A 15,115-nucleotide genomic window follows, 5' to 3' on the forward strand; every position below is an offset into this window, starting at 1 on the left:
ACACACCACAGGCCTCCTACCTCTGAACTGCTATAGACCAGAGCCTCTCACTTTACCTCCCGATTCATCCCAGGCCAGGGTGGCAGGTCGAGGTCATAACCCTGGGAACTTTTCAGGCAATGGCGGCCTCAACTCTGCACACGGCTTTTTCTCTCTCTCTATTTTGTTTTGTTTTGTTTTGTTGTTCGGTGTTTGTTTGTTTTTGGTTTTGTTTTTACGTTTCTCTCTCATACGGTCATCTCTCCTACAGAGGGGAAAACTAAGAGCCAAGGATTTGGGAGAAGATCCTGAGATCTTACAGGGACTCAGGGAAGCTGAGGAGGGGCAGGCCTGACTGGGGTGAACAAGATCCAGAGGGAACTGGGGTATTGAATCCATTGAGCACCAGCTCGCTGCCTCCCACAATATAATCACTACGGCCATTCTTGGAGGGGAAGACTCTAGAGAGTTCTTTCTCCCTCCTTCCTTCCCTTAGTACCACCCGCCTTGCCTGGTCTTGCTTGCCTCCCAGTTTCCATGACAACTCCAAAGGAGCCCAAACTGGGGGCTTGAATGCCGGGGTGAGAGGAGGCGAGACGTAGTCCAAAAGCGGAGAGAGACCGAGTGGGGATACGTCTGGAGGATTCCCCCTCCCTCGCCTCGGTCCCTTTAAGCTCCCCCCCCCCCACTGCTTTCCCTCCGCCCCCCGCCGCCACAGTCTTCATCTCTCCATCTCTGCGCTGCTGCCGGCTGCGCAATCTGCGCACCCAGACTCCGGTGCTAGCCAGGGACCCTGACTCCAGACTCCGGTTGCACGGATCCTGTCCCAGCGAGACAGCAGGCATGTCATCCGAAAAGTCAGGTAGAAAACAACAACAAAACCTCCAGCCCTCTCCAGTGTCTCCTGACTCTTCCCCCCCCCAACCCCCTCCCTTACCCCTCCCTAGCGGTTGGTTCTGTGTCATTCCCCTTGTATCCAGCTCTCCACACCCCGACCCCCAAAACCCCTCCTCTTTTTATATCCCTCTCTTCTCTTCCTTTCCTCCTGCCAGTCTCAGCCTCAGTCCCTTGCCAACAACATGGGTTAGGGGGGCAGGTTGAGAGGGTGAGGGAAGTACAAGAGTGACTTAGCATCAGCCAGGTACTGCATGGATAGCATCATTGCAAGTGACAGATGGACAGATGACACTGGCTCTCATGGAGACATCCAATGGGGAAACATGGAGAGATGGGGGTTGCCATGGGAGTAAAATCCAGAGGACCCTTCTTTAATCTGTCCTAAAAGTGGTATTGAGACTCCCAAAGAGACTAGGGCACCCCCTCCCCACTGAAGGAATCGCAGAGAGGAACATGTTATCCTACATGTGTTTATACAACTGTTGAACTGAGCACATGTTAACACAGTGTTGCATGTCTACACACGTGCACACACAGGACTAGCTCGCATAGGCTAGCCCAAAGGCAGCCATGAGCCAAGGAGCATATGAGTTTGGGTCTGCAGGTTAAAGCTGTGTGCCCACTGCTGAAGAAGGCAGAGGAGCAGAAAGAGTTATGACCTCAAAACTAGATTGAAAAGCGGGGGCGGGGGGGGAGCTCATGGCCTAGATACAACCTCTCTGCTGCCCCAGGAATGAGAGACGACTTCTCACCCATCTCCTCTCCGTCTCTCCCATTATCTTCCTCCATCCCTGACCCTCTGTGTCTCCCCCTGCCCCCCACTAACTCATCTGTCTTATCTCTCCCCACACCTCTGCTCACCGCCCCCAGGCCTCCCCGACTCAGTCCCTCACACCTCTCCACCACCCTACAATGCCCCCCAGCCCCCGGCTGAACCTCCTGCCCCGCCCCCACAGACAGCCCCTTCCTCGCACCATCACCACCACCACCACTACCACCAGTCTGGCACTGCCACCCTCCCGCGCTTAGGGGCTGGGGGCCTGGCTTCCGGGACCGCGCGCGGTCCCTCGTCCTCCGCCACCTTGCCGAGGCCTCCGCATCACGTCCCGCCCGGCCCGGCCGCTGGGGGACCCCCACCCGGCTGCGCTACCTTGCCCCGCATGCCTCCCGACCCTTACCTGCAGGAGACTCGCTTCGAGGGCCCACTACCCCCGCCGCCGCCCGCCGCCGCCGCCCCGCCCCCGCCGCCGCCCGCTCACACTGCCCAGGCCCCGGGCTTCGTGGTGCCCACGCACACTGGAGCGGTAGGCACGCTGCCACTGGGGGGCTACGTAGCCCCCGGTTACCCCTTACAGCTGCAGCCTTGCACTGCCTACGTGCCAGTCTACCCGGTGGGCGCGGTGAGTACGGGGCGGACAGGGGCCTGGGGGGAGGAGGGGATGGAACAGGACCTGGAACTGGGGACACACTGGGGTATGGTGGAGTAGAGAAACAGGGCCAGGGGACCAGGCGGCGTTCTGGGGCCAAGGTAGAGGAGAGACTAAAGAAAAGTCTGGGAATGGGGCGGGGCAGGGAGGGAGTGGTCTGGTGGTCAGCTGGAGTCAAAGATCAAGGCCTGGCAGGGGAAACAGCCTAAAAGTCCAGAGGAGGTTTTAAAGAAGGAAACAAACCTCTGTCTCTGCCAGACGTGGAAGGTAGGTGGGCTCACGGAGGGTAAGAGTGACGTCCTCTCCCCACAACCTTCCTTCCACAGCCCTATGCCGGCGGGACCCCGGGGGGAACGGGAGTAACCTCCACGCTTCCCCCGCCGCCCCAAGGCCCAGGGCTGGCCCTGCTGGAGCCGAGGCGCCCGCCGCATGACTACATGCCCATCGCGGTGCTGACCACCATCTGCTGCTTCTGGCCTACGGGCATCATTGCCATCTTCAAGGCAGTGCAGGTGCGTGGGGGTGGGGGGGGAGGGAATGGAGGCGGAGCATGGAGAAGAGAGCTCACTAGGTCTTTCTTAGTCCCAGGGAGTCCTGGACTTTGGGGGGAGCACCTTAGAGGGAGGCTGAGGCGTGCGGCCGAGGTAGCAGCTCTCTGATCTGCTCTCCCCCACCCTCCCCCGCAGGTGCGCACGGCCTTGGCCCGCGGAGACATGGTGTCAGCCGAGATCGCTTCACGCGAGGCCCGGAACTTCTCCTTCATCTCCCTGGCCGTGGGCATAGCAGCCATGGTGCTCTGTACCATCCTCACCGTAGTCATCATCATTGCTGCACAGCACCACGAGAACTACTGGGATCCGTAAGGACGCCTACGGCCCGGCCCCACTCTGTGCCCCTCGACCTCCCAAGCGCGTTTTGCCGTCTAGCCGCGGATGCAGCGGGCACCCTGCACACCCGCTTCTGGGGCCACCGGACGTGGTTACATCCTAAACTAGGCCTCTGCGGAAACTCTCGCCTTACGGGCACGCTCCGAATCCAGTTCCTCAGGAACCCCGCCAAAACCCACACTAACAGGGACGCCGCTTCCTGGGATTCCGGCCAAATGCCGGGCCCCTAAGTCGCTCCAGGCCCCCACCCCCTCTAAATACAGCGCCCCCGGCCGAACTCCCTCGGTCACTGCTCCCAAGCCTGGAAACTTGTCCCTAAAGCCCCGCCTCCTGTATAGGCTCCGCCCCGGCTCTGATAAAGCCCCGCCTCCAGGTCGGCAGGCTCCGCCTTCTTTTCTTCCCTGCGGGGTGATTCAGTCCGGTGATTGGGTTTGTGGCGCCAGGCCTCGCCCCCTTACTGACAGACTCCTCCCCTTTGCCCGGCGCGAGAGCCGAGCCCCAGGGTAGCCACACCCCCACGCTCACGCTCATCTTTGCGAGTACAGTTCCGTTTCTCCTCCACCTCATCCCGGCCTCTTTTCTTGCTAATCCCGGAATCTCTGTCTACTTTTGATTTTTTTGGAATAAGATTTGGGAGGTTACCGGTTTCAGAACCTTCACCCTGGGATGAAGATTACGTCCCCTTTCTCTGTAAATACTCCCTTCCTCCTATCCCAACTCCTGGGCAGTCGGGCAGAAGGGAACCTAGAGTACAAACCTTCCAGTGTCCGGAGGGAGCCGGTCCCTCCCCGTCCCCTCGGTAGTCCTCACCTTGTTCTGATCTGTGTGTGAGTGTGTGTGTGAATTTCTGAAAGACAATATTAAACAGATTAAGTGGATTTATCACATGCAACTCCGAAGACTGCAGCCTTGCAAAGACCCTGCTTTTTTGGTTTCTCCTTTCACCTCCCCTCATCTCCCCCTCTGGGGGCGTGGGGAAGGTGGGGGAAGAAAACTGACAGAGACAAAAGTGAGAGGAGACAGATTCCTGGGACCCCAGAGAGACAAACACAAATATGGGGGGAAGGGGCCTCCCTGGGAATCCTACTGGGGAAGACCTTGAGATCCACCCTTGGTAGGGATTTCTTTACCCAGCACACCTTTTCCACTCCCTGCCAAACTGGGCTTAAGGCTTTGGAGAGGGAAGATTTACAAGCAGACCCAGGGATCTATCCCCAGAACTCCAGGAAATCAGGAGGAAAGAAGGCAGACCATTCTGAAAAAGTTGGTCAGGAATAGGGTGGCATGGGGCAGGGAAGAGATGCCAGCTGCCCACAGCTGTTCCTGCTTGCAGGCTGAAGGGTGGCAGACAACTTGGATTAGCCCTACGTGGTATGTTGTACCAGTGTAGGGAAGGCAAAGGGAGCAAAGAGCTGTGGGAGTCGGGCTGCTATAACAAAAATGCTATCATTGGATGGCTTATAAAGAACAGAAATTTACTGCAAGTCTGAGATCAGGGTGCCGGCACAGTCAGGTGCAGGCCCTCTTCCGGGTTGTAGACCTCTCACTGTATCCTCACTTGGCCGAAAGGGCTAGGGAACTCTGTTGGGTCTCTTTTATAAGAGCACTAATCCCACTCATGAGGGCTCTACTCTCATGACCTAAGTATCTCCCAAAGGCCTCACCTCCTAATACCATTGTACTGCACATTAGAATTTCAATATATGAATTGGGGGAGAGGGGAGGGCACACAAACATTCTGACCAAAGCTGAGTGCCAGGGAGGAAGTCCATAGCCTCTCAAGTCTGCCTGGGGCTAGTTGCTCTCTCCTATCCTGAGGTCAACCAGGAGACCTCTTGGGGGGGGGGGGGCACAAGCGGTGGATTTGGTATCTTCAGTTGTACACCTGCAGGACAGGGTCCTATCCTCTATTCCATGCAGGATACTGGTGAGACATCGTCCGAGACAGCAGGTGTGAACACTGAAGCTCATGAAGTTTATAATCTAGAAGGAAAGCCATGCACTGTGATAGGAGACATGGGATGAGGATGGGATGGAGTATGGAAATCATGGGTTCTCCTTTGGATGTTTCAGGTTTCATGTGCCTGCCTTACCCAATTTCGTGAAAAAAGAACTGACATCTGCAGCTTGCATTTCCTCACTACCTACTCACTTTTCCCCTGTTGAATAGGGTATATTGTTGTCAGAAATGTCTTTCTTTCATACCCACTGCTTCTTAACCCTTTGAAATACGTTTCCATTCCCAACTCTACTGAAATTGTTCTTTCAAACAGTAAGCAATGACCAAAAGTTACCAGGAGCCAAAATCAATGGCATTTTCACAGTACACTGCCCCTCTGAACCCTCCCATGTTTGTCCCTTGACCCTGGATTCCCCACTTTCCCAGGTTCAGGGACATGTTATCTCCTCCCCCTCTAACTATATGCACACCTCAAGTCATCCCTCCTCCTCTCTCCTGGCCTGTTTTTTCACCTCCTGTGCCCTAAGTATCTATATCTGGGTTTCTTTTCCCTTCTCTGAGAACTTCCCTTGAAAAAATCTCATCCGCTCCAAACTCAGATGTCATTTGTAACCAGATGCTTCTTTGCTACAGACTGAATGTTTGTGTTTTCCCAAAATTCATATGTTGAAGCCTAATCCTCAATGTGATGATGGGGCATTTGGGAGATGATTAGGTCTTGAAGGTAGGTCCTCATGGATGGTATTAGTGCCCTTATAAAAGAGACTCCAGAGAGCTCTCTTGCTCCTTCCACTATGTGAGGACATAGCTAGAAGAAGGCTGTCTATGAACCAGAAGGAGCTCTCACCAGACACTGAATCTGCCAGCATCTTAATCTTAGAATTCCCAGCCTCCAGGACTGTGAGAAATCGATTTCTGTTGTTTATAAGACAGCCAGTTTATGGTATTCTGTTACAGCAGCCCAAGTTGACTAAGACATTCTCCAGCCTATGTATTTATAGGCAGACATTCTTCTGGTGCCTGTGGAACACGGATGGTTGGACAATGCTGCTGGTTCTCTAAACTCGGCAGGTTCCAAACCAAACAGATGAAATGCCACTGAAAACCTGCTTCCCTACCTTTGTAGACAGCACCATTTCCCAGGCGCCCTTATCTGAAAATGTGACGCCTCTTCCACCTCCTTCCTGCCTTTACTTTTGGTGAGCTGTCAAGCCCAGTCAATTCCGCCATCACAATGTCTTTTGAATCCGTAACTTTTTCCCAACTCTTGCTGGAAAAATGACCTCATCTAGGATTATTGCAGCAGCTCCCCTAACAGGTCTCCCTCTTTCCTACCTCTCCCTACCCCAAGTCTCCCTTGACACTGCTGTCAGGTTAATCCTCCCTAAACACACTTCTCATAACCCCTTAACACACTTCTCAAAAGCCCTTCAAGATTCCCTATTGTTGACTCACCTGTTTACAATATTTTAGTATGGCCTTCAACCTCTTCCATAATTTGAAATCGTCCAGCTTTCTCTGGAACCAAACTGTATTATTCACCATTCCCACTTCAGGTCTTTACCCAGCTGTTCTTCAAATCTAAGACCTCTTACTCCAATCTCTGCCGGTTACAAACCAAATTGTTTGCTGCTTGTCATGTGTTTCAGACCACATCTAAGCTTTTGCTCATGATATTCTCCTTCCCTTCACATCTGCTTCTTCACTTGGCTAAAATGTACCTATCCTTCAAGGCTCAGATCAATTGACCCCTTCACTCCAGCAAGAAGGAATCTCTCTCTATTACGGTTTGGACTAAAGCAGTGGGTTTCTAAACATAGCTCCAGGCATTCCTTGGAGCCATGATTTTTACCCCTGGCTGTACATTATAGTCATCTGGGGAGCATTTAAAAATCCCAAACCCCGGGTCACATCCTAAACCAATTAAATCACAATCTCTTGGGACTCAGGCGTCAATATTTTTAAAGACATCCCCAGGTGATTCCAAAGGTAGGGATCCCAGCCAAGGTTGGGAATCACAAGCTTAGAGGCACTTTAGGGACCACCGCAGACAGGAGAGGCTGAAAGGTGTGGCTTCAACCAGAGCAAATTTCTTTAGGAGAAAGTATCTGGGTCTAAAACATACCCATTGTTCACTTTATCTGGATTTTTTTCCCATCTCTTCCCGCTGAGATCTTGATGTACTCACCTTACCTTGTCAGCTACTTGAAGGCAGGAGCCAAATCTGGCTTATCTCTGGTTTTCAGATCCTCACAGATAAAACCTCTTCTGCCAATCTTTGAACTCAATTGAGTGGAAAGGAATTAAGCAGAGAAAGAAGTGAATGAAAATGACTTCTCCAAGATCTCATCACCTCACTCAGATTCCTCCCTCGGGAGGCGTATTCCAATTCATTTCTCCTCCTACCTTACCTCAACTCCCCTCCAAGAGCAAGGATGCCCGTGGCTCTTGTCCTATGAACAGAGATTCTATCCTCCAGGAGGAGAGTCTTTGGACCCTCTAACAGCTATTGGGAGCTCTGATTCTCCCATGATTCGATTCTGGATCATCACTCTCCTGTTGAATCCTCATTGAAGATTCAGTATCTAGCTTACTGCCTTTCTCTCTGCCATCTATCTCTACCATCTACCTCTGCCATTTCATTATTTTTGGTGGCTTCAATATCCATGTAGATAACCATACAGCACCCTCGTCAGTTCCTTCCCTTCCTCACCTTCAATGATGTTTCCCCCCTCCCCAGCCACTGTTTCCCTGTGTCACAGCTTTGACTTGGTTACCACAAATAATTGCCTCCCCTCCAAAATCTCTTCAGTCTTTTCATGTCACCCCTCCTCCTTCACCCAGTACCCCGTTCCAAAAGTTCTTCAACCCCACCTGGACCTCTCATTCATTGACTCTCTCACTCTTCTTTGCTGCTAGATACCCTCATTTTTTACTTACCTCAATACCTACTGCAGATCCCAAGGTTCAACACTGTAATTGCCTCTCAGGCCTTGCACTGTATTCGTGGTCCCTCTCCCTTCAACACATTTTATCTCTGGTGAAATCCAACTCTGCCTGCACCACACCTGCACCCAAGAACTGAATGTGTCTGGGGAAAAAACACACAGTCATACCGACTGGTCTCGCTTCCTTTCAGCCTTCAGTGTGGCCTGCAAGCCTGCATTTTCCCACATTCCCCAAATCTGAGACCACAATTTCATAAGATGACAACCTTTCTTCCTATCTCAGTTAGAAAATAGAAACTCTCAGAAAAGAACTTCCTCATGGTCCCACCCCCAAATCTCCCAGGCCACCTGCATCTCTGTTGAATTCAATGCCTCCCCCTTGTCACTGAAGAGAAGCTGACCTGCTCACAGTCCCCGCCCCATCTGTGCACTGGGATCCCATCCCTTCTCACCTGCACAGAAATGGGACTCTTGAAATTATCCCCTATCTCTCCCACATAATCAGCTTTCCCCTCATTACTGAAACATTCCCATCGCCATACAAACATGCTGCAGTAATATAGCTCATCTTTGAGAAGAAGGGAAAAAAACTCTTTTTAAAATATATATATATATATTTATTTGGCTGTGACAGGTCTTAGTTACCACGTGCGGGATCTTCTTTGTGGCATGCAGGATCTAGTTCCCTGACCAGGGACTGAACCCAGGGCCCCTGCATTGGGAGCACAGGGTCTTAGCCACTGGACCACCAGGGAAGTCCCCAAAACTCTTTTGCTACTCACCTATGTAGTAAAAGCACAATGTTCAGAATAGTGGTTACCTCATGACAGGAGGAGAATTCTTTGGTTTTTCAATTTTTTAATTGAAAGATAGTTGATTTTGTGTTAATTTCTGCTGTACAGCAAAATCATTCAGTTATACATATATATACATTCTTTTAAAAATATTCTTATCCATTATGGTTTATCATAGAATACTGAATATAGTTCCCTGTGCTATACAGTAGGATCTTGTTGTTTATCCATTCTATATATAATAGTTTGCATCTGCTAATCCCACACTCCTGGTCCTTCCCTCCCCCACCCGCTCCTCCCTCAGGAGAATTCTTAGTGGAGAGGGATACACAGGGAGCGTCAACAATAGCTGAAAGATTTTATTTCTTAAGCTGCAAGATATTCATTTAATTATTTTGCAATATATACGTGCCGGGGTTGAGAAACTCCGGTCTAGAACCATTAGTAACATTTGACACAGTTGATCACTCCCTCCTCCTTGAAATGCTTTCTTCACTTCTACTCTTTTTGGATCCAGCTTAAGAAAGTTAATTCCCTAGTTCCTTATTTGCTGCTACTTCTCAGTTTTCATTGACTCTTTCAGGCTCCTAAATATTAGGGGGCCTCAGGACTCTGCCCTTGGCCCTCTCCTCTACCCTAATCCAAGTTCCTGTGCTACCATCCTCCCCTGGCTAGCCAAGGGACAATGGATTGGATTTTCTGCTTAATTGGGTTTTTGCCTTATACAGTCCTTCCCTCATGAAGAAACCACAGTAATCTTCTAACTTACCAGATGATATCACTCACCTTGCTCAAACCCTCTGATGGCTCCCGATCACACTTAGAACAGAACCCTTACCTTGGCTCATGAGGCCTACCTGACCTTGCTTCTCCCCACCTCTCTGACTTCATCCCCTCCTACTCTTTCCCTTGCTTGCTCTGATTCACCCACTCTGGCCCCCTTGCTGTTCTTCTAGCTGCTATGATTTAGCATAAAAATCTAATTCCTTCCTGCCTCAGGGCCTCTGCAGTTGTGTTTTTCTCACCCTGGACACTCTTCCTTCAGATATCTGCATGCCTGCTCCCTTACATCATTTATGTCTTTGCACAAATATCACCTCCACAAAGAGACTTTCCCTTGTCCTATGATTAAAAACAGCACCATGCACACCTGGGGGCATTTTCTGTCCATTCCCTTACCCTGCTTCATTGTGTTCATAGCAGTTGCTACTTTATTTTTTCCTTTCTGGTGTACTTATTTATCTAATACCACCTTGTACAAAATTGACATTATATTTTATTGGTTGATTTTTTTTTTTTTTTTTCGGTATGCGGGCCTCTCACTGCTGTGGCCTCTCCCGTTGCGGAGCACAGGCTCCAGACGCGCAGGCTCAGCGGCCATGGCTCACGGGCCTAGCCTCTCAGCGTCATGTGGGATCTTCCCAGACCAGGGCACGAACCCGTGTCCCCTGCATTGGCAGGCGGACTCTAAACCATGCGCCACCAGGGAAGCCCTATTGGTTGATTTTTATTGCCTATTATCTTCACTAGAATATAAGCTGCAAGAGATCCAGGGCTTTTTTCCACTGCCTTATTCCCAGAACCTAGCACAGTGCTTAGCACAGAGGAGGCCCTCAGTAAAGATTTGCTGAATGACTGAATAAGTAGCTCATGGAGTTGTGTGAAGAGAAATGAGGTAATATACATAAGACACTTAAAGAAATGTCTGATATTATGGTCATAATGAGTGGTCAGGGGTTGGTAAAGACCAGCTCTTATAATTAAACATTTCACTGTGGAAAAGGCTGACTTTCATTACCTCATCCTGCCTGAAAACCCTGCCTATAAGGGAAGCACAAGCAAAATGGTTTGGGAACAGAGAGGGGAGAGGAACTATTTTGACATAAATCCCAGCAGAACTAAAAACCACAGAAACCACCAAAGCTAAACAGAAGGGGAAATTTATTTAGCCTTTGGAAAGCTAAAATTTTGTCTCTTATGCTGATGATAAATGGCAGAAAATAAGTGCAGCATATGGTTCCATGTGGTGAGTATGGAATTCAGGGGAATGTGAGGGTGTAAAAAGTTCCAACCAGCTTGATGCCTGGTGACAGGGCAGTAGGAATGGGTATAGGGGAAGCTGAAATTGACAAACCAGAGATGAATAACATGGATGTAAAGTGGCTTTCCTTTCCTTGTATCTCCTTCTCTGTGCTGCTTCCTCCACCTGCAATAAATCCCTTTAATCTCTACATGTCAAAATTATGGCCATCCTCCAAGGCTCAACCCTTTGGAGTCCTTTTCAGATCACCCCCCAGTTGGAAATAGCTTCCCTTCCACTTATCACTTTTGCCCTTGCATCTGGAGTTTTGTTAACTATAACTCTTTACCCTTGTTAGCCTACTGATGGGGAGTTCTGTATTTATTTCCATGTCTCACTGACTAATCCTGATACTCAGTAAGGGTTACTGAATAGATAAGAATTATTACCCCCAAACTGGGTTCACCTCTTGGTGTGTTGAGCCAAAAGACACAACCAAGCCAAGGATAGGCAGAAGGAAGGATTACTTACAGCAAGTAAGGAGAACACCACGGATCTTTCCCAAAGCAGTGTCTTCTCAAACAGCAAAACTGTGGAAGTTTTCACCTAAGGGTGCATACTCATGAAGGGGCTTGGGCATAGTATGCATGTTCTTGAAGGGGCTTGCGCAGAGGAGTACAGAATTGGGGCAAAGGTCGACAGAGTCCAAGCTTTAGTTTGAAGTCATTAGGGTCAGAAACATCAGCATCCTTCAGGTTCTAGTTGATCCGGTGGTTGAGCGCTTATGAGGGGTGTTAAATTCTGCAAAACGTCTCAAGAAAGTGCTTCTGGCTAATTCTTTTTTTTTTTTTTTTTTTTTTTTTGCTAATTCTTATCATTGAAACAGAACTGGGCATCTTTACAACTGATTTATTATCTTTGCTATTGTTACTTCCTTTTTTTCTTTAATTAATTAATTTATTTATTTTTGGCCGTGTTGGGTCTTTGTTGCTGTGCACAGGCTTTCTCTAGTTGTGGCGAGCGGGGGCTACTCTTCATTGCGGTGCATGGGCTTCTCCTCGCGGTGGCTTCTCTTGTTGCAGAGCACAGGCTCTAGGCGCGTGGGCTTCAGTAGTTGTGGCTCACAGGCTCCAGAGCGCAGGCTCGGTAGTTGTGGTGCACGGGCTTAGTTGCTCTGTGGCATGCGGGATCTTCCCGGACCAGGGCTGGAACCTGTGCCTCCTGCATTGCAGGCGGATTCTTAACCACTGCGCCACCAGGGAAGTCCAAGTATTGTTACTTCTTAAGATCATTAATACTGAGACCTGTTCAAGGGCAAGCATTGTGGCAAGGCTTAGATCACAGAATGGCTTAGGCCTAAAATGGCTTTTCTTACTTTAAAAAGCTAATATCGGGGACTTCCCTGGTGGTGCAGTGGTTGAGAGTCCGCCTGCCAATACGGGGGACACGGGTTTGATCCCTGGTCCGGGAGGATCCCTCATGCAGCGGAGCAGCTGGGCCCGTGCGCCATAACTACTGAGCCCATGCTCTAGAGCCGGCGAGCCACAACTGCTGAGCCCATGCACCCACCACAGCTGCTGAAGCCTGTGTGCCTAGAGCCTGTGCTCCACAGCAGGAGAAGCCACCGCAATGGGAATAGCCCGCGCACCACCACGAAGAGTGGCCCCCGCTCGCCACAACTGGAGGAAGCCTTCGCGCAGCAATGAAGATGCGACGCAGCCAGAAATAAATAATTTTTTTTTAAAAAGCTATTATCTGGTTCTTTTCTTCTGGGGATCCCCCCCCCGACTCTATCTACTTACAGAATGCTACTTGACCCATTTAGAGGGCAAGTGTCATATGCTCTGTGTATGCTGAGACAACAACAACCACCAGCTCACAAATTACCTTGCCCCAGCTCCTGAACCTCTCCTTGGGTTCTTCCATCCGATTAGATCTTCCTTCCTTCCTTCCCTCCTTCCTTTCTTTCTTTCGGCTGCACCGGCATGCATGTGGGATCTTAGTTCTCTGAACAGGGATCGAACCTGTTCCCCCTGCATTGGGAGCGTGGAGTCTTAACCCCTGGACTGCCAGAGAAATCCCCAGATTCGATCTTTAATGAAGGCAAAACAATGCCTTTATGGGGTAGGGCAAGGAGAGCAGCAGAATATGGCCAGAGCCTCTGAGATCCCTTGTTCTCTAGACAGGCCTGGTGATATAATCCTCCAGGCTTATTTCCCTTCTTTTTTTTTTTTTTTTTTTGATTTCTTGGTGACTATCTCCAGAGAACTGAGCTGTAGAATACTAGGACTCAGGGGCAGGGAACTGGAAGAGAGCAAGCAGTGTGAGTCAGTCAACATTCATGCAGTTAACACTTTGGGGGTATAGCCTATGCTATTTCCCTTTCCTGAGTTTTCCCATCTCGGCCCCTTCCTAGACGAGACCCAGGGGAATCTACAGATCCATGAATGTCATCTCTGGGGACTTTTCAGTCCTCTAATAAAACTTAACTTTCGTGTTTTCATTTTAATGGCTCCTCTTTTTATTGTTTGTTTGTTTTGTTTTATTTATTTATTTATTTGGCTGTGCCAGGTCTTAGTTGTGGCACTCAGGATCTTTGTTGCAATGTGTGGGATCTTGTAGTTGTGGCATGTGGAGTCTTTAGTTGCGGCATGTGGAGTCTTTAGTTGCAGCGTGTGGGATCTACTTCCTTGACCAAAGATCAAACCCGGGCCCCCTGCATTGGGAGCGTGGAGTCTTAGTAGCCACTGGACCACAAGGGAAGTCCCTGGGTCATCTTTTTAAAAATAAAAATATTTCCATTCTAGATGATTTGGATTACTGTCTTCCCTCCGCCCCCCTTTCCCCCCACACCGCATGGCATGCTTAGCACTGCACAGTCATGTGGGATCTTAGTTCCCCAGCCAGGGATCAAACCCGCGCCCCCTGCATTGAAAGCATGGGGTCTTAACCACCAGGGAAGTCCCTGGATTACTGTTTTTAGGGGTTTGGTGCCTATGTTTGTTTTTATATATAGTCACAAATGGTGACAAGGGGTTACCTAAGGAGACAAAGTTGAGTATTTAATTCAGCGTTTCTCAGTATGGGGTCTATTGGTGTGTTCTCAGAGGTTCAGTTCTAACTCATTCTTTATTTTTATTTTTATTTATTTATTTTTTTTTATTTTTATTTTTTGCGGTACATGGGCCTCTCACTGCTATGGCCTCTCCCGTTGCGGAGCACAGGCTCCAGACGCGCAGGCTCAGCGGCCATGGCTCACGGGCCCAGCCCCTGTGGGATCTTCCCGGACCGGGGCACGAACCCGTGTCCCCTGCATCGGCAGGCGGACTCTCAACCACTGTGCCACCAGGGAAGCCCCTAACTCATTCTTTAGATGGCAGCAAAAATGTCTCATCCTCAAGGAATATTCCCTCATCCTTCATTCACTCTCATAGCATCTCACGCGTCTTCATACCACTGTAATTAATTATTCTCCATGGCCAAACTATAAGTTCCACGAGAGCAGGGACTGTCTCTGCCTCATTCATCTATGTATCCCTAGTTCCTAACATCCTGCCTGGAACATAGCAGGTGCTCAGTAAATATTTGTTGAATGAATGAATGAAGAAGGAGATAATACACAAAAGAAATAGAGGCAAGGTCCTTGCCTCTTCAGTTCAGTTGGAACTGAAACATACACACACAAAAGAGTAAGAGACATTACAAAGCAATACATTTGTAGCAGAGTACAGTTTCTTTTAATTGAGAGAAGCTAATCTTTCAAGGGTCATTGGAGTGGACCTCTCCTTTAAGACACACATAATACAAATTAGCAACCTTTGTCCAGGGATTAGGATGTAATCAAATCTTTTGTGACTCATTCTAGACTATCTGCCTTTCCCAGAAATCCCTGAAATGGAACAGGGAAAAGGGAGGGAGAAAAGGTAGATTAATTTTCAATAGGAATATAAGGATTCCAAGAATCAGAGTATTTAGCCTTAGTTGCAGTGGACTAAGGTTACTAGAGTGCAGAACCTAGAAATAAAACTTGAGAAAAAAAAGTCTAAGTTAGTGATCTGAGACGCAACACAAAACGGAGAGGACTGTTTTGACACAAATCTGTGGCTAATGATGAAATTACCTCCCCTCCTGGCTGTCCTGGTATGGTCCTTGTAGTCTGGGTGTTAGAGAGCAAACTGAAGAGGGAGCCAAAGTGAGGACGGA

The 15,115-nt window shown here is 49.3% G+C and overlaps 1 protein-coding gene across 1 annotated transcript; it reads left to right on the forward strand.

Moving 5' to 3' along the window:
• Window positions 1-421: 421 nt before the first annotated feature.
• Window positions 422-4,089, forward strand: PRRT1 (proline rich transmembrane protein 1). The gene is made up of 4 exons (XM_059078186.2): window positions 422-841; window positions 1,747-2,276; window positions 2,630-2,815; window positions 2,990-4,089. Exons 1-4 carry the CDS (start codon window positions 823-825, stop codon window positions 3,164-3,166), a joined length of 912 nt encoding a protein of 303 aa, XP_058934169.1. The 5' UTR covers window positions 422-822; the 3' UTR covers window positions 3,167-4,089.
• Window positions 4,090-15,115: the final 11,026 nt, after the last annotated feature.

Source organism: Kogia breviceps, chromosome 10 (assembly GCF_026419965.1).
Source record: "Kogia breviceps isolate mKogBre1 chromosome 10, mKogBre1 haplotype 1, whole genome shotgun sequence".
Lineage (NCBI taxonomy): Eukaryota > Metazoa > Chordata > Mammalia > Artiodactyla > Physeteridae > Kogia > Kogia breviceps.

Excerpts from the sequence above, each read along its gene's own strand:
- PRRT1 (XM_059078186.2), top strand. Across the intron at positions 2,277-2,629 it reads CAGTCTACCCGGTGGGCGCG|CCCTATGCCGGCGGGACCCC; the intron begins GTGAGTACGGGG and ends TTCCTTCCACAG. Across the intron at positions 2,816-2,989 it reads CCATCTTCAAGGCAGTGCAG|GTGCGCACGGCCTTGGCCCG; the intron begins GTGCGTGGGGGT and ends CCTCCCCCGCAG.